The following is a 27,492-nucleotide window of genomic DNA, read 5'->3' on the forward strand; positions in this document are numbered from 1 at the left end:
GGCTGTGCCCACTTTAGTGTATAATTTAAAGCCCATAGATCACTACCTAACCTGGTACTCAATAAATATTCTTGAAAATTTAGCAGGAGAAATGACACCCAGGCTTGTAGAAATTACAGTTCTCAATCATCCTCCTGCCAAAGCAAGGGGTTCTGCTGATAAAATTCATAAAAGACACTTTCCCTCAATTCATACATAGGAAAAAGAGAGATGCATTAATTATTTTTTTCCTCGCCTGTGTGTCTGTGTTTCCTTAAAAATTGGCACCTTCTGTCTGTCCCTATTAAAAGTCTGTATGTGATAGATTTGATTTGGCAAAAAAAATCAGGTTTGGCAAAAAGAAAAAAAATTTTAGTACAATTCCCTAGAGCCCTATGATCATCCAGTTGTGGAAGAACACCTTTGGGTTAGAAGGAGAAATGCTGCTTAGAGGGCAGGGCTTGTAATTGGCTTTACCTGCATCCCCCACTCAGAGGAAATTTTAGTTGAGAGCTGAGATAATATGAGATAAAATTATGAGATAATTTTAATATAAGAGCTGACAGGGAGGCCTTCTCAGTCCATACTCTTCCTCCTACCCCCTACTCACTCTTCTTTCTGGACCAGAGATAAATGTGTATTTACAGGAACTTGGAGTTCACAGTATCTCTACTGAGATTTATCTTTGTCTCCTCCAGTGGCCCCAGGCATGCATGTGTCCTCAGTCGCTAATTCCTGTCCAACTCTTTTTCAACTCCATGAACTATAGCCCACCAGGCTCCTCTGTTCATGGTATTTCCCAGGCAAGAATACTAGAGTGGGTTGCCATTTTCTTCTCCAGGGGATCTTCCTGACCCAGGGATCGAACCCACATTTCATGTATTGGCAGGCGGACTTTTTTGTTTGTTTTTTGTTTGTTTGTCTTGTTTGTTTTTTTATGAGCCACCTGGGAAACCCTTGGCCCCAGGAGGTAGATTCAATTGTATGTGATTGACAGGTGAGGAATGCCTAGCTTAAAAAGATGAGGTAACTGGTCTGAGGTTACCCAGCATGTCAGAAGCAGAGCCAGGGTTGGAAGTGAGATTTCTCTGACTTAAGGGACTGCCTGTTTCCATCCCACAACAAGCCCTGTTTTCACAGGGGCACAGCTTATCTTGCTTGTTTACTAGCAACTGAAGAATTCAAAGCCCGATATCCTCAAACCTATGGCACAGGCTCTGTACAGCACAGATCTGCCCCAGAGGACTTTCACTTGTCCTTTCTCATTGACCATCAGGACAGTTTCATGATAAAGGAGCAGCTGCTGTGTTAGTCCTATTTCATAAAAGAAGCAGTGGGATCTTCAAGGGAAGCACTCCTGGTCACCTGGTTCAATGGGAGCAGACACTGAGTCAAGATACCCAGATAATTATTTTTTTAACTTTGTATTTTATTTTAATTGCAGGCTAATTACTTTATTATTAAAACCACTAATATTGTAGTGGGTTTTGCCATACATTGACATGAATCAGCCATGAATTTACATGTGTTCCCCATCCTGAACCCCCCTCCCACCTCCCTCCCCATCCCATCCATCTGGGTCATCCCAGTGCACCAGCCCGAACACCCTGTCTCATGCATCGAATCTGGACTGGCGATCTGTTTCACATATAATATACATGTTTTAATGCTCTTCTCTCAGATCAACCCACCCTCGTCTTCTCCCACAGAGTCCAAAAGACTGTGCTGTACATCTGTGTCCTTTTGCTGTTTTGCATGTAGGGTTATCGTTACCATCTTTCTAAATTCTATATATATGCGTTAGTACACAGTATTGGTGTTTTTCTTTCTGGCTTACTTCACTCTGTATAATAGGCTCCAGTTTCATCCATCTCATTAGAACTGATTCAAATGAATTCTTCTTAATGGCTGAGTAATATTCCATGGTGTATATGTACCACAGCTTCCTTATCCATTCGTCTGCTGATGGGCATCTAGGTTGCTTCCATGTCCTGGCTATTATAAACAGTGCTGTGATGAACATTGGGGTGCATGTGTCTCTTTCAGATCTGGTTTCCTCAGTGTGTATGCCCAGAAGTGGGATTGCTGGGTCATATGGCAGTTCTATTTCCAGGTTTTAAGGAATCTCCACACTGTTCTCCATAGTGGCTGTACTAGTTTGCATTCCCACCAACAGTGTAAGAGGGTTCCCTTTTCTCCACACCCTCTCCAGCATTTATTGTTTGTAGATTTTTGGATAGCAGCCATTCTGACCCGCGTGAGATGGTACCTCATTGTGGTTTTGATTTGCATTTCTCTGATAATGAGTGATGTTGAGCATCTTTTCATGCATTTGTTAGCCATCTGTAGGTCTTCTTTGGAGAAATGTCTGTTTAGTTCTTTGGCCCATTTTTTGATTGGTTCATTTATTTTTCTATAATTGAGCTGCAGGAGTTGTTTGTATATTTTTGAGATTAGTTCTTTATCAGTTGCTTCATTTTCTATTATTTTCTCCCATTCTGAAGACTGTCTTTTTACCTTGCTTATAGTTTCCTTCATTGTGCAAAAGCTTTTAAGTTTAATTAGGTCCCATTTGTTTATTTTTGCTTGTATTTCCATTACTCAGGGAGGTGGGTCATAGAGGATCCTGCTGTGATTTATGTCAGAGAGTGTTTTGCCTATGTTTTCCTCTAAAAGTTTTATAGTTTCTGGTCTTATGTTTAGATCTTTAATCCATTTTGAGTTTATTTTTGTGTATGGTGTTAGAAAGTGTTCTAGTTTCATTCTTTTACAAGTGGTTGACCAGTTTTCCCAGTACCACTTATTAAAGAGATTGTCTTTTCTCCATTGTATATCCTTGCCTCCTTTGTCAAAGATAAGGTGTCCATAGGTGTGTGGATTTATCTCTGGGCTTTCTATTTTGTCCCATTGATCTATATTTCTGTCTTTGTGCCAGTACCATACTGTCTTGATGACTGTGGCTTTGTAGTAGAGTCTGAAGTCAGGCAGGTTGATTCCTCCAGTTCCATTCTTCTTTCTCATTGGCTATTTGAGGTTTTTTTTGTATTTCCATACAAATTGTGAAATTATTTGTTCTAGTTCTGTGAAAAATGCTGTTGGTAGCTTGATAGGGATTGGATTGAATCTGTAGATTGCTTTGGGAAATACCCAGTTTAAATCAAACTTGCTACATTGCTTTGCCTAGTGATCCTGTAAAGTTACAGGGAAAAAAAAAAAAGCCAGATAAATTCATACTCATCCTTAAAATCTATAGCTCCTACACTGTTTTGCTTCATATCACTGCCTCTTCCTATAAAAGTAAAAATAGCTATAATTTATTGACATGTACAGTCCTTTTAAATATTTACCTCAATTCTATATGGAAAGGGCTATTACCACCCCATCTTACACAGGAGGAAACAGAGACTTAGATATGGATCCAAAGATTTCAAAACAAATAAATGGCAAACCATGTAGAATCCTAGACTCTTAGCCATTCGTTCAGCAGTAAATAATTGCAGAACAATCACTGTGTCCCAAGCACTGTGCTAGGTACTGTGTGCATGTGTACCTAGAGTGGTGAGTGAAACACAGACAGCCCTGTCCTGTGGGTAGTGTTGAGTAGTGGAGGAATATAGAAGCATTGAACACATAGTTGCCTAGATGAATGTGCAGTTACAAAATACAGTAGGTGCTCTGCAGAAATGCAGGGACCTATGAGAAAAGGTAGTAAGGAAAGTTAGAATTTCCTGTGTCTAGATTATCTTTCTCCTCATCTCTATTCATTGCCCATCTTACTAGATGTACAGCCCTGCTTGCTCCATAGAACTTGACCTGATCATCCTGCTGGAAATAATCACTTCTCACTCTTGAGTCTCATCACACTGTCTGAATGGCTTGCATTCTCACTATTGGTAAATGTGTTTCGTGTCCCTCTGAAGAAACATGAAGTCTGCGAAGGCTCAACCCTTTTCAGTGTCTATTCCTAAAGTGCCTGGTAATAAACTTAACAGAATAAAATTCAGTATATCTTTGATAAATAAATGGATGCCAGTTAGAACTTACTTGCTTCAGCAAACCTAACAGACTACTAAAAGGAATGATGATCTGCCTTTGCAATTAAATTTCTTTTGTAACACATGATGATGCTGGCAATAGAAGATGTGGGAATTTGGAAATCAGTTGTTGTAGGTTTCCTGGAAGATGGGGTTAAAATGGAAACATATCCCATCTCTTTTATTCATTAATTCACTTGCTCACTCATTCAGTCACTCATTTTTTGTCTAGTAAGTCTGGGGTTTTGGCTATTAATATTTCAGTGAGTTTATATGAGTATCTTAAGGGAAGCAAGGGCTATTGGATTTCTAATTCCTAAAAGTATTTTCCTACTAGAACTCCGCACTTTAACCAAGGTCACCAACTGAGGCAAAATATCTAAGGAAATGCAATAAAGTCAGAGTCTTTTTAATATACAACCAAGGGCATAATGTTGAATTGCAAAAGTATAATCATTGCAGTCTTTCAGTGGCCTCAGTTGATTCAGAGATAAAACTTAGAATAGTTAGAATGTAGTTAGGTTTCTGAAGGTTTGGATAATATAATTCTAGCTCAGAATTATCTGGAATGCATGTTAAAACCCTAAGAGATTCCGATTTTGAAGTCAAGATTGAGAATTCCAAATCTTCCTATTTAAACAAACTGCCTAAATCATTTTAAGACACATTAATGTTTGAGACCCACTGACCTGGGGAAACATTTAATTTAACTACGAGTCAATGGATTCTTTAAAAAATGGTGTACCTTGCCTGTACTATATTGTTCTAATCCAGTCTGTTTTGGTTTTCAAGGATCAGAGTTCTTTCTATAAAGCTTTCAGAGTGATAATAAGTAAAAAGAGGCTTGTTGGGAAACTAGAACATGAAATCTCAACAGATGTCCAAGTGTACATGTCAGAATTAGAAATGCAAACAGGAGCTGAGGGGCTTTGCTTCAACTCTCAGAGTCAGTGAGAGTCTCCCAGCTCTGCTTCTCTGTGTATCCCTGCTATTCTACCCATTCTAACAGGTGTCATTTGAACCTCTGCTCTTCCAAGTAGGAGATATACAGTCCCCAAATGACTGTCTGCTCCTTACTCTAGAAAATGTAAGAACCCAGCATGACAGAAGCTTCCTTCCCTTCAGCATCTTTATTCAGCTTATTACCAAGCAAGAGTCTTTGTTGGCCCAGTTTGTGTCAGTTTGGTTCTTCTATCACACAGCCGCCCGTGGATTCATCATTCCCCTCAAGTCAGGAGCCTTCTGGAAGGGGAAGGCGACAGGAACTGACAGGGACAGTGATTGTTCACTGCTGAGACCAACCTCTCCAGGATATCCATTTAGCCCTCCCTTAGTTAAGGGAGCCTAACTTCCTCCCTTAGGTTGCTGTCCATCCCTCTCGGTGCTGAACTATAGGCAGAGGAGCAGCTGAACCTGCCGGCCTGCTTCAACTCCAAAAGTCATCCTTTTTCACGTCAGAGTTTCACTTTGGGAAGAGAGCTGTTGTAAATTAAGTGGAAATACAGAGAAGGAAAATGAAACTGCAGGGAATATAAATGCAGTAGAATGACAGCTTCATGTAGAACAGAAACTGGGAGGAGAGAAGGCATTCACCCTGAACGTGATCTGGGCCAGAAATTTTACTTCAGACAAAATATGGAGTCTCCATGTACTTGAGTTCATATCAAAATGCTTATGCTATTATTCCTATCCATAGTCTATCATAAACAGTCTTGTCTTGGTTGTCTTTTTAAGAAAAGTTAACATACCATACAAAATCAAATCAATAAAAAATCAGATGAAAGAATCGAATGTAGATTTGATGCCTGAAGTTCTGTCTTTTACACCTGGAATCCACTGTTGTGCCTTCTAGTTTGCATTTAAAAGTTGCTTTCAAACACTATTAATCTCCTTCATTCAATAGTCAAGCTACACTACCATAAATAAATCCTATGGTTCACATGGATATTCATAATGATTTATTGTTAGCCTTGGTGGCAAAAATCTGTGTTTCTTTGAAGGTGAGTGCTCTTTCTTTTCAATATGTTTTTACTTATGGCTGGTTTCTTTCTCACATATCTAGAATTCTCTGCAGACAATACAATGCAACAATACAATATAATCCTTATTTGCCTATATAGGTGAATGAGTTGCCTTTCAGAAACCAAGGTACCCATTCTAATTAGTAGTTTATTTTTAGACTCTCAATGTACTTTCTACAAAGAAATAGAATAAATTGCTTTTGCTTTAGCTTGAATATTACTTTCAGTTTATTAAATAGTTTTCTACAGTTAAAAAAGATAAATTAATTATTTTTTACTTCCTTGACTTTGGTCCAATGTAAACGTGACTTTCAATGAGAGTGTGGAGTCAGGCTTTGACTCATTGGATTAGCTAATATGATGGTAGGTTTTTGAATGATTTAATTTGTATTACTAAAACAAAGCCTAAAGTTGAGTTAAATGTTGGGGTCTTAATATACCAGTTTGGAGCTACAGGTTTTATAAGGGCATCAAACTATTTATGCATGGTAGCAACTCAGGAAGATATGAAATCCATACTCAAAATGAAGCAGGTGGTTAACGATTTGGGCAACCAACTTTTAAGTGTTCAGTAGAAGAAGTGTCACTGAATATCCTGCTAATCTCTTGAGGTTCATTCACAATTAAATTACTACATGGAGATGGTTCAGATAGAGTAGCTACTGAATGACATGGTTTCACTGATAAGGAAGAAAATATCCAAAAATAAGTATGCTAGGAATGACAGATCCTCTGCCATTTGAAACCTAAGTTTAATTTTGTTTGCTCTGATACCTAAAATTGTATTATCATACATATTATCATAACTTTATTTGGAGACCTTATAGGTGATAGCCAGAGTCCAAATGTAGCCTGCATGGGTGTGATGACAAGTTCTGTGGGAGGTATGATCTAACTTGAATCAACAATACCTCTCCCTCTACTGAACAACCACAGCACTTTTTCAACTGATATTTGATTACATTCCTTTTCACACTTCATTATGTCCTGTCTTGAGCTCCTTTCTAATTTGCTTGTGTGTAGTGTGAGAAGCTCAAAGACCTTGGGAATCTAACACACAGCAGACTCCTAATGCTGCCCTTTCTCAGTCGTGTGTTCTGAAATTTAGATAACCTCTCTGAGAATCTGTCTGCTCATCTTTAGCAAAAATATAATGTGTAGCATTGCAAGGCAGCTTGGTTCCTAGGGTTTTCTCACCCTCTGTGAAGACGCTACCTCAATAATAGTTGCTCAGTTGATAATCCTTACCTTGTCCTCCCATTCAAAATTTATCTCCCCTGGCTAAGCTGTAGGATCTGTGAGGACTCAAGTCCAAGCCATAAAAATTATCTATTTTATAAACAGGAGATACTTAAGGGGATGTGTATACATGCACACATATGTTTAAAGAGAAAATGAGAAAGAGGAGAGAGAAAAAAAACACATTTTTCTAGCAGGACAATAATAGGAATTCGGTAAATATTGTATTACATGCATGGAATATGAAATAACATTGTATATGACCAAGAAACTCACACAGGGTCTTAGACTTTGAGGAAGTCCATCCTTCTCACCCAACTGTCCCTCACTCTGATTCAGTAACAATTGAGTTCATCAAAGCAGAGGGAGATCAGACTATCAGCTGATTCTCAACCCTAGAATTAATTAAACAGACTTAACTATGTGGCCTGGTCACAGCCCCTGTTGAGCCCTTAAAAACTTGAATGAGTGTGGCTGAGAACAGATCAGAATATATGCCTCCTCTGAGCATATGTATCATGAGGAAAGAGATGTTGAGAGAAAGAAGGGCCACATATGTCCACTTCCTTCTCCCAAAGTCATGATTTAGGTGCTATTCATCATTCCCAGAGAAGGTATCTCTCGTTCTTGGGAGGTGGTAAGAGTTCAGCGATGATGAAGGCTGTAGAAGTGGAGCTCCCTTCACGTGGACGAAATCATCAGGAGGGCTCCACCCTCGCTCTCTCTTCCTAAGCAACTTTGTGAACTCAGGCACCAACTTCCACCGCTTCTTTCAATTCCCTCCACTGTGCTGGCCTCATTTCTGACCAAGCTTGTTCAGAATTTCATTTGCTGTTTCTTCTCCCTATTGTGTTCTTCTTCCAGCCTTTTGCATGGGTGCCTTTTGATCAATGCTTTGTTTTCAGTTCAAATGCCATTCTTCAGTCTTTGTCTCACAATCATAGGAATCATCTTCTGTCATTTCTTTCTTGTTCATCACCCCATGTTAATTTTCTCACTGCACTGCCCTGTGAGGGCAACTAGACTTCTAGGCCCTAGCACTAGGCCCTAAGTAGTATGGTCTCCCAACTAGACCATAAGTTCTATGTCTTGTTCACTGTTTAGACACAAAAGAGTGGCAACCACAAAGTGGTATAGTGCCTAAATGGTTATTGAATGAATGATAATGGATGATAATATCATTAGTTCAGTGAAAGTTTGCATAGGGCCTACTCTATCAGGTTTTGTGCCTACTGTAACATTAAGATGAATAAGATGAGGTTACTTTAATCAGGGGGCTTTTTATGAGGGCATTCAAGTGTGTAAGCATATTCTTTAACTAAGGGGAGTGAGCACAGTATATTCAGCAAACAAGAGGAGAATGTCTTCCCTTAGCAAAGTGGTTAGAGGAGACAAGATTCGGCAAATTGGGAGTTTCCAAATAAACATGGGGTACAATTATCTTAAAGATGAGGATATGTGTAGAGAGGCTTGGCAATGTGAAAATCGGTTTTAATTAAATGACTTACAGGCAACTTGCAATGCTTGGGTTGTGTAATGCATATGTGGGAGTGATAAGAAATAGGGTTAGAGAGACAGGCAGGAGCCAACTCATGAAGAGATTTATGCTATTCTAGAAGTCTGGACATTACCCAGAATTCTGGTTGACAATTTAAATTTGAAGCATGGGTGTGATAAAATCAGACTTTGTGTTTTAGGGGGAAAAGAAAAGTACAGAAAATAATGAGGTTAGACAGCATTGGAAACCAATGGGAAAAGTATGAGTCTATTTAATTATCTGGCTAAGAAATAAGGAGAATCTGTTTTCTCAAATATAAAAATAAAATGTGTAGGTAAGCATATAAATTTCCATATCTCAACATTGTTTAATAGCATGTCTTTGTGACCCAGAGTTCTTCACCTATCCTGTGGAGTTCAGGTAACTGGAGGATTATGCAAATCCTCTTTCCAGCTCAAGAGGTGTCAGTGGTAAGAGAGAAACATACAGTAATCAACTCCAGTATGGAGCAGATCCTTCCTGGTCATCCCTCTGAGTGTGTACTTCCAAGTGGTAAGATAAGCCCAAAGACAAAGAAGCCGTCACTATTTCATATTACCGTCATCTATTATTATCAGGACCAGTGCATAATTTGCAGGACCCAGTGCAAGATGAAAATGTGGGTGCCCTGTTCTAAAGTTACCAACACTTTTAAGGTGTGGCAGAGTATTACACCAAGAGCCCCAAGAGCCCCATTGAGCCTATGCAAACTCACATGGATCATACGCCCACTGTGCTGTCCCTGGTTCTCACTGGCTTCCTCTAGGGGTCAGGTTCCTCACTGACTTTAAGTTTGATTGCTGGGAACAGTTGTCATATCCTGTAACTATGACATTAACCCAGGTTACTAGATTACCAGTGCATTGGATTGCGATTCTTCCTGTGCTCAGCTGAGAAGGTTAAATGATTCCTCCTGGGTTTCAGATCTACTCTATCACTTTCCTGGCACCTTGGACAAAGGACAAAATCTCTGTACCTCCATTCTCTAACCTTCAAAATGGGAATGATGAGAGGAACTGTGTTTTAGGATTATTATGAGGACTAAGTGATTCATACTTGGCAAGTAGATGAAACATGGTAGGTGCTTGGATCATTTTTCTTATTGTTTTGGAGATTGTATTCTGAAGACTGAAGCTTACTTGGTTCCCTGTAATGCAACAATTACCCTTCAGGGTGAGGCTGGTCATTCAGTGGGCAGAAATGCTTAATTTCAGTGAGGTTGAATTTACCAATCATCTACTTTATAATTGATTTCATTGTTGTGTTTTAGGATATGTTTTCTTATCTCGAAGACATAAAGCTCTTACCGTATCTTTATCTTTGGAAAATTTTATGTAGATCTGTAATAATTCATTTTATATATCATATTAAATCAATTTCTAGGGGAAATCATTAGTGGTCCAGTGGTTAAGACTACACACTTCCACTTCAGAGGGCCTGGGTTGTATACTTAGTCGGGGAACTAAGATCCCACATGGTATGCAGTGTGGCCAAAAGACAAAATTTAAAAAAAGAATCCAATTTCTTTTTCTATATGGAGTCACCGACCTTTTGTTTCTTCCCTTTGCACCCCAATATAGCCAATGATCTAGCCATTTTTCTCTCCCTTGCTCTTTTACTCTGGGCCTTTGCAAAAATATTCCCTCTGCCTAGATTTCTCTTCTCTTAGATACTATACAGATAAGTGCCTCAACCTCCTTCATGTTCCAGCTCAAATATTCCTTTCTTATTGAGGCTTTTAAGCTTATAATTACCCCAACACACACACTTTCCTTAGCACTTCCTTCTACATCATCTTTTGTTGTGGGGTATTTTTTTTTGCACAGCATTTAATTGCCATATGAAACACTAAATATTTGACATTTATTTTTTGTCTTTCTCTCCATTAAAATGTAAAGTTTATGAGTAGGGGGATAATGTTTTGTCTTGTGTTGTATTCTCAAATTCTAGAACAGTATTTCCTCCTTAAAGGATTTCAATGGTCCCTTTTCAGAATAATCCAGAACAATTTATAAACAGTTATATCTTATTATTCTTCTATATAGAATAGTAAAAATTCTAGCTTCACACATATATTAATAGAAGGCATCTGATTAGGAAATCTTTGGCTGACTTTTTTTTTTTTTCTCTTGATTCCTTCTGGAAACAAGGCCAAAACAGACAAGCATCTTTACTCTTTCTGTTTGTAAGCATAGGTGATTTCCTGGTTCACACATGAAGGGATTCAAGCTGTGTATGTGTGCATGTGTGTGTGTGCGTGTGTGGAATGGGGAGTGTTCTGGCTACAGAATTTCTCTCTTGTTATCTGATTTACCACATCCATTAAAAAACAAGCTCTTAGCACTAGCAATGGAGATATTTTCCAAAAATCAGTGCACCAAAATTGTTCCTGAATGTCCTATTTCTTTTAGCAATGCATTTATAAAATATTTTTAAATTATTTCAAAGAGAAGTGCAAAGGAAACAAAAATGAGGAGATTCCTGTAGGACATAGCAACCAATTGTAATCCAATGGACAACTGGGACCCAAATTGTAGCCCAAAGCCGTTGGGTATTTGCAGGTATTTGGGGATTATTGATAGCAGTATTTCTATGTATTAGTGTTCCTATGTTTATTGGGGATAAATTATAGTCATATTTCTATATGTGATAGTATTCCTATGGTTGTGTTTTAAATAAGAGCTCTTATCCTTTATGAATCTATTCTGAAATATTTATAAATGAAACCATATGATGTCTAAATGTTCTTTGAAGTAATTTGAGTATGAGTAAATGGGTAAGGGTATAGATGAAACAAGCTTGGTTATATAATTATCAAAGCTGATGGATGAAAATATTGGGTTTATTTATTTATAGAGATGTGGAAGTATTGGGAGAGAGCTCCTTGGCTGAGGGTAGGAAAGAAAGACTTTGTTCAGTGTCAAAGGAAATTTAGTGGTTATCTAGATAAAGAGGAAGAGGAAATGCACTTGCCCCATTCTCGACACTAACTTGTCTACCAATGAACAATTTTATATATGTCAGTTCAGTTGCTAAGTCATATCCGACTCTTTGCAACCCCATGGGCTGCAGCACACTAGGATTCCCTGTCCTTAACTATCTCCCAAAGTTTGCTCAAACTCATGTCCACTGAGTTAAATGCCATTTAATCAACTCATCCTCTGTCATCCTCTTCTCCTCCTGCCCTCAATCATCCCCAGCATCATTACCAAATGCCAAATGCTGAGCTACTTTACATCGCTTTATCTGATTCTTCTTGTTAAAAATCCCAAACAAGGTATTCTAGTTATTAGAATAAAATACCTTATTTCCCTTTGATATACCAGGAGGTAAATAATTTTTACAAGTTCATAAACCTGGAATTCTACTCACTGAAGTCATGTTATCCCACCAGTACTAAGCCAAAAAAGGAGTTTCAAAACCTAGTGACTTTAAGTTGACATTGCAAAATAATAAAGCTAGTAAGAAAGTAGCTAGCATATACCTAATGTATAAAAGGGATAATTAGGAGACTTTGTCTACGTTATTCTAAAATTTAGAGTTGAAAATGAAAAACTTTATTTTGACTGTTTGCTTTCATAGTTATTTTCCTTTTACATATTCTACTATTATTCCCAAACCAACTTTTAATGTCACAACTGATAGTGTGTGATTGATTCCCTGCATGTTACATTGATCCCCTGCATTTTACATGTAGATACATCCTGGAAGGGATGTTGCAAAAAGTTGCAGAAACCAGGATTTATGTGGTTGAGCCATCATGCTTGATGATGCATTTAAAGATGTCAGACTCCATACTGCAAATGGCCAAATGCTCCACTTTACTCTATTGTAAAAAGATTGGGGGATCTGAAGTTCTAAAGTTTCTAGCTAAAGTTTCTATCCCCAAAGGTTCTGAAGTCTCTATCCTTACTGTGCTATGACACATGAGCTTGACCTGGAAACGCTTCTGTCCTCTGGCTTTCAGCACAAGACTGGTCATAGATATCATCGTTTCATGCCCACGAAAGCATAAAACATTAATGGGCTAGGGCAACACGCATTATTTAAAAGGATTTTTCTAATGTATAGTTGTGGATCCATGCCTAATAATGATGACAGCTTCTTGAGCCTGTGTGTTAGCTGACATCTGTGTCCCCCCAAAACCTGCCTGTATACAGTGCAATATGGCAATGCAGTATAGTTCAGTCTTAATGTTGATAGAGTGCAACGCATTAGGGAGCACTGTGGCAGGCAACCTCTAGACACTTCATCTGCGAAAATGAAAAGGAGTCAGGCTGGGGGGAAAATAAATCCCTGTCATTTCCTCACTGGCAAGAAGAAAAGACAAGTGCCATGCGTAGTTTTGTTAACCCTCCTCCTTTATGCACACATCTCCAATTATACCCATTATAATGTACTTAGCTAGAGGGCAGGTTGCATTTTTTAAATGTGTTGAGAGCAGTCTTGATTTAGCTGGTGCTTATTTGTTTTCTATTGCTTGGTTAAGCCTGCTGCATTCTTTTTCCTATTTTACATACTGGATGAATATGAGATGCTAGCTCTCAATGAGCTAAATCAGCAGTTTTCTGCCCTGGAGATTTTTGGAACAGATCAATGCTTGGGCCCCACCCCTGAGATATTCTGATTTAAATGGTTTGGATTGAGGGGTATTAGGAGTCTATAAAAGCACCCTTTGAGATTCTAATATGCAGCTAGGGTTAAGGACCACATGGACTGAGTCCATGCCTGGCAAGATTAGCTATGCAGGACTTAGTTTTGATATTTAGCAAGAGGTAGGACTGGTCACTATTTGGAAGGTTAGCTCTCCAGATTGGAGATGTTTTAAGTACATTGGTAGTTGAAGATAGCAAGTAGAGGAAACTGGAGATAGTCCCTAGCTCAGTTCAGTTTAGTTGCTCAGTCGTGTCCGACTCTTTGCGTCCCCATGGACTGCAGCATGTCAGGCTTCCCTGTCCATCACCAACTCCTGGAGCCTGCTCAAACTCATGTCCAACGAGTCAGTGATGCCATCCAACCATCTCATCCTCTGTTGTCCCCTTCTCCTCCTGCCTTCAATCTTTCCCAGATCAGGGTCTTTTCCAATGACTCAGTTCTTTGCATCAGGTGGCCAAAGTATTGAAGTTTCAGCTTCATAATCAGTCCTTCCAGTGAATATTCAGGACTGATTTTCTTTAGGATTGACTGGTTTGATCTCCTTGAAGAGATTAGAATTATTGCATAGGCCTCCCTGAGTGCCTGCCATAGAAAGAAAGTGTTTATTTGCCTTGACTGTCATCCCATGCAGATGTAAACATGAATTGTTCCTTTTGAAATCTATGTTAAAGACTTGCATTAAATCTAGTGGTTCTGTATATATTATATATAATATATATAGCATTTTCAAACTGCTTTAAATCTCACTTAATTAAAAATTCCTATCAACTATCTTGTAAATTGGCTTGACAATATTATCCATTTAGGACAAGCAAAAATTTTGAAGTTCTGAAAGGTTAAGTGCAATGTGCAAGGTCATATAATGATTCAGTAATGAACTGTGGCTTAGAAGCCAGAGCTCTGGAGGTCTTGTCTATTGCCAGAACCTTTGAATTTGACCTCTGTTGCAAAGTGAATGATGATTATGAAAATTTAAGAACATAGAATATATTTTTTCAGGCAACATTTTAAAATCAAAGATGTATATGGATATCCTGGAACCTTTTTTTAGCATTCCTGGGAATTTTAACAGAAAAGCTTTGCAATTTTGTTTAATTTTATCCATATATAAACAGGCTCATTGTTCACTTTTTTTTTAATTTTGGTTTCTGCTATACAACAATGTGAATCAGTCATAATTTTACATATATATATCCCTTCCCTCCTGAGCCTCCCTCCCTTACCCCCATCCTACCCTTCTAGGTCATCACAAAGTGCCAGTCTGGGCTTCCTGTGTTGTTTAGCAACTTCCCACTATCTATTTTACACTCAGTGTTCATTTTGAAGTAATTGGAGTTGTAAGCTGGAAGGGAATTCTGGGGGAAGAAGCTGCTTTTGATGTATTTGCTCTCTATATGGAATACCAAGGTGAATAGGGAGAAAGAGATGAAAGCTTCCTACTCATAGCTGTTCTAAGACATTGCATTTGTTACTACTTAAACCAGTGTTCTTGCCTGGAGAATCCCAGGGATGGAGGAGCCTTGTAGGCTGCCGTCTATGGGGTCGCACAGAGTCGGACACGGCTGAAGCATCCTAGCAGCAGCAGCAAACCTTCTAATTCCCCTTGAGCAAAGAGAGAACATACCAGATTGATGGCCTTTGGAAAATAAATACAATGTTTAACTATCTTTTCTGAATGCTTATAGAACTATGGAGAACTTCTACATTATCATCTCTTAATCATGTTTCACTTCTGCTTACTGGGGAGATTTCATACTACATATATGTACACTTCAGTATAACACATAGCACTTAGGTATGTATCCTCCATGTATGGTGTGGTGTGGTGTTAGTTGCTCCGCTGTGTCCAACTCTTTGCGACTGTCAGGCTCCTCTGTTCATGGAATTCTCCAGACAAGAATACTGGAGTGGGCTGCCATTCCCTTCTCCAGAGTATCTTCCCAACCCAGGGATCGAACCTGGGTCTTCTGCATTGCAAGCATATTCATTACCACTAGTGCCAAACATGTTGGTAGCTCCATATATAGCAGATAGATGATGAAATATTTATCAATAACGACAACACTGTATGTGGTAAGTACTTCCCTCTGAGAACTCAGGGTCACAGTATGTATTTCTCCAAATTTAAGTGAGAAAAAGTTGGGCTGGTGAATCCTGGTTTGGTACTTTTTCTGAAAAGGAAATCAGCTTCAAATCTCAAAAACGGTTGTGAATAAGGTAGAAAGGGGTATTCTCTTGTGTATAGTGAATCAGTAAACAGAATCTACATTTTAGGGGATTTGGTGTTGATGAAACCTGGACTGCCTAATGTCATATTACAACCTCTGTCTATAGAATTGACTTAGAAACAGACTTCTTAATAACCATTTGGAATTTTTGCGAAGTGAAACTTTTTCCTCTGATGCTCCACTTTGATTCAGTGTAGGTTCCCTTTAGTTACATAGCATCTATTTGTGATGTTTCTATTATCATGACATATATCTGCTGCTGCTGCTAAGTCGCTTCAGTCGTGTTTGACTCTGTACGACCCCATAGACGGCAGCCCACCAGGCTCCCCCGTCCCTGGGATTCTCCGGGCAAGAACACTGGAGTGACACATATCAAGTAGGTCTAATTGATTATTTTGAAGTAAGCCCTATATTCTTTTTTCCCTTTAATTTTTAATTTTATGATTTGTGAGGAAGTGTGCTTTAGGCACAAAACAGTTTTCTTCAACTGCATGAACTGCTATCTCAAGCAGAATTCTGTGGCAGAAGATAATAAGATCAAATGATCAGATTGAATAGTTAATTTTAAGACCAAGGCAGTCTACTTTTTCCACACATTTGAAAGGCAACCCTTTGGTGCAATGAGAAACAAAAGGTACTGGTTTTCTTGCATTTGCATGGAAGTGATGGTCTTTTTCTGAGTTATCATTAAATTTTTTATACAGAGGTCTTTCTGAAAGTGAGTAGATGAGCTATTAATATTTAAGCCAAGATAATAGGCATTAACGAGAACTGTCCTGAGCAAACAGGATTGTTTGATCCCCCTATCCATTCCTCTCCAGTGATATCAGAAGGTGGTTGGAGCTAACTGCCTTGTAATTGGAGTTGAATTTACCAGAAACATGGAAGGATTTCAAGCCACTTATGGTCCACTTTTAGATGCTCAAAACATGAATGCGACCCACCATTGCACAGAAGACTGTTTTGCCACATTTTTATTTTAATTAGAAAGAGCTTCAACTTTTGAAGCTATTCTCCTCTTTTCTTAAACGCTTGCTTCTCACTTTCTCTCATGAACTTTTATGACTCTGGAGAAGATTCCCTGTACCAGCAGTGTTGACATGCTTTACATGTGTATCTAATTTAATCCTCAAAGCAGTTGTATGAAACAGGAGCTTATAGTCACCCTGTTTTATAGCCAAGGAAACTGAGGTTTAGAGTGATTAAAGGAATTGTCTGAAATCTAATACTCACTAGAGTCATAACTCCACCCCAGGAAGTATTTAATGTATGGATGTTTACAAACCCAGGTAGCACTAGTGGTAAAGAATCTTTCTGCCAATGCATGAGACACAAAAGACACAGGTTCGTTTTCTGGGTTGGGAAGATCCCTGGAGGAAGAAATGGCAACATAGTTCAGTATTCTTGCCTGGCAAAATCCCATGGACAGAAGAACCTGGCAAGCTACAGTCCATGAGTCAGATACAACTGAGCACACACACACACACATTGGCTTGTTTATATGATACAAATCTTAAAATATCACTGATACCATCCTTTGGCTTCAAGATCCAATGGTCAGAGAGGAATAATCAGCAGACTTTTGGCTTTGTTTTTAATGGTGAATTGGGTGTGTAAGTGCGGACTAAGAAGAAGAGCACTAGATGGCAACCAGGAGTTACAAGTCTATAAACCTAGAAGGATATTGGTGCCTAGAAGCAGAGTGGGTTGCTGAAATCCATTAAACCTATTAGTAACTGAAACAACAGAGAAACCAGGGAAAGCCGGAGAGGTCATTTGTTATGAATGTACCATCAAAATTCTACAGATTGGTGTTGGAATAACTCCCATGATTTGCTGATATCCATCTATCCTGCTGTTTTTATTTTTTTATTGAGGTATGTTTGTTTTGTAGTGGTATGTTAGCTTCTGCTGTACAATGAAGTGAATCAGCTATGTGTATGTGCATATGCCCTCCCTCTTGGACCTCCCTCTCAACCCCCCAACCTCATGGATCTAGGTCATCAAGAGCGCTGAGCTGAGCTCCCTGTGCTTCCCAGCAGCTTCCCACCATGTGTCCATCTTACACACGGCAGTGTAATATGTGCACATCCTCTTTCCTTCAGGAGCATTTGCAAACCGGCCTCCCGGTCAGCCAGTGCTCATGCTCACCATGCTCTCCTTGCTCCCTGCTCTCACATTTCAAATCAGCTGGAAATACAGACACTAAATTCTTTATTTCATATCACTGATTGAGTAACCCTGGGATCAGGGCTCAACGCCCTTGACTCTTTGGGTCAGTGTCACGTGCCCCAGCTTACCTGGCTGGCAGTCCCCCAGAGGAACTCGTTTCATCCACCTTGGCTACCATCTGTCAAGGAAAGACGTCACTGAGAATCTTTAAATATCCCTCAGTGTTGGTATATCCACTCACATATTTTCCTTATGAAATACGGCTGTTGATCTTTAACTTGCCATCTTTTCTAAATGTTATGTCTTTTGACTATAATTAATAACTTAAGTTTAATTATGCCCAATGACCTATTAATGATAAAGTATGTGTAAATTAAAGCTGAATGTGGACTAGCTGTTTATTAGCCATAATCACACTTGAGCAATTGTTTGTATTTGCAGACAGGCACTTTCATTTATTATTTTTCACAGGCCTAATGAGGTTGAAAGCGTCACTCAGAAAGCCCTACAAACATTGCTTTTAATGATACTTGAAGCCTTCTGCCACCAGGGTACTGTTGAAGAATTGATTAGGAAAGAAGTGTCCCTTGGGAATAACAGAGGCCCTGTGACATGAACTGCTGCTTGGAATGCCCCTTTCCTTCTCTTCGTCTTACTCTAAAGTCTCTTTTATGGAAAAGTCATGGGATTTGATGTCTACCTAGCTATTCTTTTCATCCTAGATAGGAAATTATTTTGTGGAAAATATTTTGTGGAAATTATTGACCCCTTCTGACCTCTGTTTTCATGCCTGTCAAATGGGTGTCATAACAGTAATGGTAATAATACCAACCTCATAAAGAATATAGTAAAAGAATGAGATAGCATATGCAAAATGCCCAGAAATGGATCTGATATAGATTAAAGTAATAATTCTTAGAAATCTCTAATGTGTTCTAGGTACATATGTAATACGAATGTTTTCCACCTGCAAAGCCATTATCTTTGCCTCTCAGTGTTACTTCTCAGAAGTCATTTTCTTATGTATTCAAAGGCAACAGAAACAGACGTCACTTCCTGAGAGCTTCTACTTGGCCTTTTGCTTATCCTCTCTTGTTTGGCTTCTTTTTATTTTTTTCTTGTCTGGCTTCATGCCATGATATTGGGTGCTATCAGGAGCGTCCACTTCTTTTGTTGCTAATCACCACTCATGTTTCTGGAAGTATTGTCCTACTTTGATTCAAAACCACTACCCTCATGCTGCCTTCAAAATTCATGTGTGAGAAGAGGATCAGCTACTTCATCTCAAGTGGAGACCTGTCTGCCCTTGAGCTTCCCATGACATCAGCTAAATTGTATCCATTCTGCAAGACTGATTCTGTTGTCATAATTTGAAGCACTGTACATCATAGGGAAGGGGAAGATCCTTTAAACCTGAATGCTAAATTTGACTCTTCCAATGTTCAAGAAAAAAGAAACATATGTTCACTTATCACAAGAAAGTCTTAACTGGTGTCTCGCAGATCCTGGGGGTGTTTCCTTCTATTTAGAGGCCTCTCTTATTTGTCTCTCTCTCTTCAAAGACATGAAATAATTCTTAATTTCTGTGGTGCCAATCAATTTTTTCTCTGGAAAAACGTGACCTCAGTTCTAAAAGTTTATTTTGCCCATAGAGTCCATTCTTTTCAACCTTCCCCTGAAGATCTGTAGAGCATGATAATCAATGTGACTATTTTTCTAAAACTTTGAATTATTTGACCTGGAATTACACCATAAGGTAGAATACATCAAGTGTGAGCTTGCACTGTGTGTGTGTGGGTGTGTATGTGTGTGTCCTGTGAAGGGAGAGGTATTGATCTATGTTCTCTGTCAATATGGGGTAAAGTCAACCCCTCAATTGTTCCTATTGTCTTCAGTGTTTATTTCTGGACTTTTAAGATAACACTTGGACAAAGCAAATGGACACATACACACACACACACAAACCCACACATCTTGGGGTAAACAATAATTACCAGAGTAAGTATAATGTAATTGGAATTAACTGGGGGCAGGGGAGACTTTTTCCTAAAGGCACAATTATTTATCCAGATTGTCCCCACCCCGATAAAGATAGCTTGCATATTACTATGTAGAACTGTTTCAATTATACTTTTTACCCCCCTCCTTAGCCTTCTTTTTCTATACTCCTCACTGGGCCTTAACCACATTAAAAAGAGGTTAATTATACCATTCTTCTCAGCCAAATAATAGCAACTGTCCTTTGACTTGATAAGCATGTCCTGGTAGGAAATAGGTGGCCCACTCAAATGGGAAAATTTAATGAAGGAACAGTTTATAATACAAAGGAGAGGACAGGGTTAATGGAAACCAATAGTACCTGGCTGGGGACAGTTGGGAGCCTGAGAGTTGATACCTGTAGGAGCTATTAGAAGAACTCGAAGAAAGTAGTTACAGGTGAGTACCACTCCATTAGAACTGTGGCTCTGGGGAGCAAGGGAACCAACTTTGAGGCAGTTTAGAAGATAAAATCTGGTGGAATAAGTACCCTGATCTTTCTTCTCTCTCTGTCTCCTCTTCCTCTGTCAACTTTTTTCCTTCCACTGTGTACCCCAAACCACCTTTGACCAAAGCTGACCAGAAGCCAATGGACAAGGTGGCCACTACTACATACCTTCTGTGGTTGGATCTGAGTACAAAGAAGGGCCAAAAAAGGCAGCAGATGGAAAACACTTCATGGAGGTGTGGTAGTGGTTTAGTCACTAAGTCGTGTCTAACTCTTGTGACCCCATGGACTGTGGCCCACCAGGCTCCTCTGTCCATGGGATTCTCTAGGCAAGAATACTGGAGTGGGTTGCCATGTTCTTCTCCAGGGGATCTTCCTGACCCAGGGATTGAACCCAGGTCTTCTGCATTGCAGGCAGATACTTTACTGATTGAGCTATAGGGGAAGCCCCCAAAGACCTCATACATCTCCTTAACTTTTAGTCTCCCCTTCCGATAATCTCATTAAAGTGGTAGAAATGGATTTTAAAAGTCCCAATTCTTTGTCTAAAACAGAGTTCCATCTGTGATTGAGAGATCTAAACTTGTTTATGAAAGATTCGGTGGACAAAGACTGAAGAGCATAGCAACAGACCATGTAGCACAGGAAGACAGGACTTAATATAGCAGAAAGCAGATGGCGATAAAAAAGGAAGTTCATCTGCCCGGAAAGATCCTTTAGAAACATGGTGGCTGATCTGATGGAGGTTGGGAGTATGAAGTGGGGCAGAAAAAATGCAGGTTGTATAAAATCTTTAAATAATGAGGAAAGGCATAAAAATAGTGATACAATTATTTAAAAAAAGAAAGCTAGTGGAAAATAAATATTCATCGATTACAGAGGAAAGTCAATAGATGATGTCTAAAGTGAATAAAACAGCAAGTGATGACATGTACATATTATTTATAGATTTGGAGGTAACCACAGAAAAACTAAATACAGATAGAGTTCAGAATATTCTGGAAGGAGGAAGACGGGGAATGGCATGTAGGTCAGTTGCTTCTCACTATAGTAAGTCTTTTTGCATTAATTAGTTTTTAGAAACCATGTGAATATATAATTTTAATAAAAGCTCCTTTTTTTTTTTTTTTTGGCTCCACTTAGTTTGCTGGCTATAGAAATTTCCTTCTTTGTATGGTTAGGTCCATTAGCTGTCTTAAAGCTAAAAAATAATTTGGTTTTCTCCTAGGCATCTCCTTCTCTCCATTCTTTATAACCCTCTCTGTGTTCCTCCTCCAGCCACCAGAAGCTCCCTCACACAAGCCCCACACACATACATCTTTCTCCTGAATGCAGTTATCATTCTCTGTAAAGTCCATGCACTCTTATAACTTTGTGTCTTTTCTCAAACTGTTTCTTTGACCTGAAATGGCTTCAGACTTTAATTTTTTAAATTTTTTTTGAATTGAAATACAGTTGTGTTAATTTCTTCTGCAAAGTGATTCAGTTGTATGTATGTATGTGTATATATATATATATATATATATATATATATATATATATATGTATTATTTTTTAAAATATAGTTTTCCCATTATGGTTTATCACAGAATATTGAGTATAGTTCTCTGTGCTATATAAGAGGATCTTCTTATTTATCCATCCTGTATAATAGTTTATATCTGCTAATCCCACACTCCCAATTTTTCTCCCCCGCCACCCTGCCTTGACAACCACAAATCTGTTTTCTATGTCTGTGAGTCTGTCTGTTTCACAGAGGTTCCTTTGTGTAATATTTTAGATTTCACATATAAGCAATATCATCTTGTATTTGTGTTTTGCTTTCTGAAAAAAAAAAATTGTTTTTCTACTTATCCCTCAAATGCCAGAATAAAATCTACCTTCTCTAGGAACTGTCTTTGGTTTCCCCACATGATTATGCTTTCTTCTGTACTCTCCTAATACTGCGCCAGTGTCTGACACATCTCACTCTGCAAAGCCTCATAACTAGGTGTGTATCTGCCCCTTCTTCTTTCCATTTCATTGTGAATTCAAGAATTTGTATCTGTGTATCGAGCACAATATCTCACACATGGTAATTGAAATAGTTGCTAAGCACCGTCATTGATTTTGGAAGTAATTGTTGATTAGAAGGCATCTAAAGATTAGAAAATGAATTCCCCACACATTAAAGTGAACATCAACTGTCTTCTTATCCAGGTGCCTATTACTACTTCTGTGGGTGAGCAAAATAACCAGGAAGATAATGTTTTGTTCTATTGTAATTTTACTGCCTCTTCTCTAAATTCTAATTATACGCATATTACCTCAGGTTGTGAGGAATAAGAAATCTAATAAACTAATTCCCATAAATAAATATGTTAGTGATGTATTCATTTTAATAAGTGTTTGCATAGTAAAAAGTAGCCTAAAGAAGGAAGTACCCCACCTAAGGGAGAGAATTGCTTATAGTAAAACATTAACCCCCTGAGCTGTTGCTTTGAGATCAAAGAGCGTTTCTGGGGCCTCTCAGATTATGCTGTGGGACTTTTATGCAAAATATAATATAGATTCTGATTAATTAAAGTATATTATCAGTGGGAAACAATATTCCCATATTAGAACATACAGATTTGAAATCACAGTAAGTGTGATGTGTCTTTCTCGTAGAAGTAAGGCTGAGTATTAATCTCTGGTCTTTTCTTGTTATTTTCATTTCCCAGGTAGTCTTTCCATGGGTCCTTCTTTTTTTCTTTTTTTTCTTTATTCAATTGCTCGCTATCCCTGGACTTTTCTTTGCCTCCACATAAAAGGGCACTATTATTTTATTTTTCCTTTACTTCAGGAAATGCTACAATAAAGCAGTCTCGATATAGGATTATCATCCAAGAAGCAGCCAACGGAGGCCAAGAATGCCCAGATACCTTATTTGAAGAGCGAGAGTGTGAAGATGTGTCATTGTGCTCCACGTATCGGTAATTAATTGCTTTCAAAATAATCATTAGACCTTAGTATAAGCCATGACCTATTTGCTCTTATATAGTGTGTGGTTATTATATGAAACACTTGTAGTGAGAAATACAAAGAGGTAATATTTTTTTATCTTCAAATATCTCACTATTTCCCCTTTTATGGAGTATATTTTGAGAGAGTAAAGAGTATGAAAGTCTAATTTAAAACGAAAAAGGTTAACAACCACGTTTTGATTGCAGTTGAGCTGCTTGACTTCAGCCACCAAGGTAATCAGCTTTCAGGATTAGAATTCAAGGATATACAGGTTGAGGTCCTTACTGGACACACACAAACACACAACTTACCTCATTCTATTTTTCTCATCCTAAAGCCTTTAATCAAGAACTAAGAACAAATGTATACTGCCTTAATAGTTGTTTATTTTAGTTCAAAAATGGTTTTGGGTCTCAATTTTTGTCATGTACACATTTTAAGAAATCTTAGGAAAAAAGCTTAACCTATGGGTAATTTTTTGTCTTTAGAAAAAGAAAGTGAGTAACATTTAAACTATATATGTTACCTATATTTACCCCTCTGGGAAGTAAGTGATTATTATTTATAAAAACAGTACCTGAGGTTTGTGTATTTCGTCATAAACTTTCATTCTTTTAACATAAGATTGAAGCACTGCTTTAAAGTATTAATACTTCTGGATTAAATTCAGTCACTGTTGGGTTTTACTGATTTGTGGAAACAAGCCCAGGGTCTTAATAACCGTGTTGTTATCAGCACACTTAAAAATGCCTTTATTCGAAATGTCTAGGGTTTTCCCTGATTGAGAAACTGTATCTTAAATCTATATGATTCAAGAGCTAATTTTTTCTAGAGAGTTCCTGGTGGTCCAATGGCTAAGACTCCAAGCTCCCAATGTAAGGGGCCCAGGTTCGATCTCTGGTCAGGGAACTAGATCGCGCATGCCACACCTGAGTTCACATGCCTCAGCTAAAGATCTCACATGCTGTAACAAAGACCTGGTGCCACCAAATAAATAAATAAAAATAAATATGTTTTTAAAATGAGCTAATTTATTCTGGAAAATATAAGTTTTGTCGTGTTTTGTTTTTTAAGAAGGCCTCCCATTAGCTAGAAAGAAGCCCCAGTCATGATCAATTTCATCATCATTTCCTCCCTTTGTTTCTATCTAACAACCAGTTTGGGAAAGGCATGAATCAGCACTGGAACAAGCCCAGACTGCCAGTATTTCTTCATCAACCACCAGGCCATTGTGGGAACACTGTCAATATCCATCTTTTTGTGCCACGTTTAAATATTGAAACTTCTAGCTCAGGGAAAGAGCTCTCAGAGAAAGTAGTCAATTGAAAAAAAAAAAAAAAATTAGCCAAATCAAATAATGTTAGACATTTTCTGAACCCAGTGCTGTTATAATCAGAGAAAATCTTGGAAACTGTTAGCGGTCTCTCTTCCTACTGTCCACTCTCTTTGCCCTCACGTGGTCCTTCAGTGTAGCCACTCAGTCTTGAACTAGTTTCCATAAATGACCCCCTGCCATTTTCCCAAGAAATGAGTTCCACTCTGCCTGGATTGCCTGATTGTATCATATCTCCTGGTACTGATAAGTGTGTCCAACTTATCAGCATGAGTCTCTTAGTCAAACACCCTTGAATTTTGAACATCCAGTTCTTCTTTAGGTTTTGCCTTCCCTTCTTTGGTTGGAGAGGCAAGTTAATGTAGACCTTTATCATTTTCTTCTGATTCCTCTTTTTTTTTACTCCATTAAGGTGAGACATTCACAATTTAAAACAGAATCACAATGTTTATATAATTTTTTCTATGAATTTGAGCATTTCCCACCATGTTAATTTTAAGTTAGTGTCAGGGAGAGGAAATTTTCCCCTCTACGCTTCATGAGTTCTTATAGCTCACTTAATAATAAAAGTGACATGAGATAGATTATCAAGAGATAGGTTACTATTAAAACGCAACAAGTGTTAATTCATATGCATAGAGATCCCATAGAAATTGAACCTAAGAAGTGGCCAAAGCAGGCAGCTTTTGTACTGTTTAGATAAAGAAACAATAAATTAGTAAAGAATTGATGGGATGAAGAAATGTAGGCTTTGGGTGCTCAATCCATGAAAACTCTAAACAGAGTCTCAGCTTGGGGTAGTAAATTTTAAAAGTATCAAGGTTTATATAGCCTAAATTCCCAAGTGGTAAGGATTTCCTTCTACCTCCAAATGTGGGTGGGAAGGACACCTCTCACAGGAGAGAATTATTTTCTGCTTTCAAGGGGAAGTAGAAGGAAGGAGGCGGAAGGAGGCAGAAAGAAGGGCAGAGTGTCCCTCTTGTGTTGGCCATTTCTTAAGTAACTTTCATTCAAGATAGGCAATATGCAATTGAGTCATATTTGGGATGGCTGACAATGTAAGCAAGAGGGAAGACAGTGTGGGTGATACACCCCTAAATAGAATTGGCAGTGGGATGTCTCCAAGAGTCTGTGGCTGAGCATCTAAGGATTTAGGACTGACAGCTGGCCTGCCCTTTCACATGCAATTTCAGGCATGTCACGTAAGCTCCCTGAGCCCAGGCTTATCCTTCTAAAACTGAATCTAACAAGAGTTCTGGACATTTCTTCCTTCTATTTAGCACACTAAGCTGAATTGAATTCCTTGGTCTCACTTTAGTAAGTATTTTAAGAACTTGAGGGATCTGAGTGAATGACATATTCCAGTTGAAAAGCTAGACTAAACTCCCTTACCATTTCTGTGTCTGTGTTTTAGAATTATACTTAATGAGCCTGTGCATCTACAAAGCAAATTTCTAACTACTTAAAAAGTAATAGTTGATTTTTTTTTTAATGGGACAGGTTTTTCTGTTGTTTCCTGGTTTCTCTCCAGTTCTTCAGTTGTTTTCAATATGGAAGCCACTTGAATGAGGTCACTGATATGTATTTTTTTTACTTTTACATTTTAATGTACTATGCTTTATTCTGCAAGACAGTCTGTATCTATCTCTTAACACCCTCACTGCCTCACCTCCAGTAAGTGAGACTCAGTCTAGACAGAGAAGTGGGTGGTGATTGCTGAGATAAACTATGTTAATTAATTAATATGTGGGTTATACTAAGTTATCTTCACATGCTATATTAATCTATGTGGGTTATACTAAGTTATCTTCACATGCTATATTAATCTATGTTCACATAACTAAGAGGGTTCCTTAAGGTGATTTTTCCTGAGGAAAGGAAATCTACTCCATGTTCTGTTATACATTATTCTTTCTGTTGCTGAGATTTCTTTATTATTGTGATAAAAATCATATAACATAAAAGTTACATTTTGACCTTTTTTTTTTTCTGAATTAGCTTCTTTTAATGGAAGTATAGTTGATTTACAATGTTGTACCAATCCATAATGGAAAAGGATATTAAAAAAAGAATGCATGTATGTGTAAACCTGGACCACCTCACTGTACAGCAGAGATTGCCATCTTAACCATTTTTAAGTGTACAATTCTGTAGTTTTAATTGTGTGCACACTGATGTACAACAGCTCTCTAGATGGTTTTCATCCTGCCAAACTGCTCAATAATATTTTTGCCTCATGGTTCTGTTTCTTTTTTTTTTTTTTAATCAGCCCCTCTTATCAGAGGTATTGGCTTATGTGAAAAAGTACAAAAATGTACTCAGTGAAAGTGCAAAATCTGTGGCTACATTTAGGGTTTGGATTTTCTGGAACATTCTAAAGACACAGGTTTAAGGGCTCAGGTCATAGTCTGCCCTGCAGGTCATAAAAGTAGAGTTCTATTCACCTTAAACACACACACACACACACACACATATGCAGGAAAGCCAGAGGATTCTGTACATACTCTTTCCTCTGTGGAGAAGAAATATGGGTCATTCCTCAGAGACAGTTCCAGTTCTCTTCTCTGAGAGAAACTATCACATAGTAAGTCCCTATGGCCTCCTGCCTTGTCTTTATTCTATAACCTATTGAGATGTTTGAGCTACCCTAAAATCCTAGGAAACACCTTGTAAAAATTTCGAAGCAGAAGATCAAGTATGAAGGCTTGTACCTAAAATTTTCAGATGTTCACACCTTGATTCTCTAATGCTCAGATGGGACATAGGAATTTTCTCTCTTTGATTTTTTTTTTTTATTGTTTTTCTTTAAACAATTTTAAGTTC

General features: G+C 38.2%; 1 protein-coding gene across 1 annotated transcript in view; it reads left to right on the forward strand.

Annotated features, from left to right (window-relative positions):
* The window catches only part of THSD7B (thrombospondin type 1 domain containing 7B), a 993,808-nt gene that overhangs the window by 565,119 nt on the left and 401,197 nt on the right, over positions 1-27,492 (forward strand). The window contains exon 11 of the mRNA XM_043487921.1: positions 23,176-23,305. Coding sequence (XP_043343856.1) covers positions 23,176-23,305 — 130 coding nt within the window. The remainder of the gene's footprint in view (positions 1-23,175; positions 23,306-27,492) is intronic.

The sequence above is a fragment of the Cervus canadensis genome, chromosome 15 (assembly GCF_019320065.1).
Source record: "Cervus canadensis isolate Bull #8, Minnesota chromosome 15, ASM1932006v1, whole genome shotgun sequence".
NCBI lineage: Eukaryota > Metazoa > Chordata > Mammalia > Artiodactyla > Cervidae > Cervus > Cervus canadensis.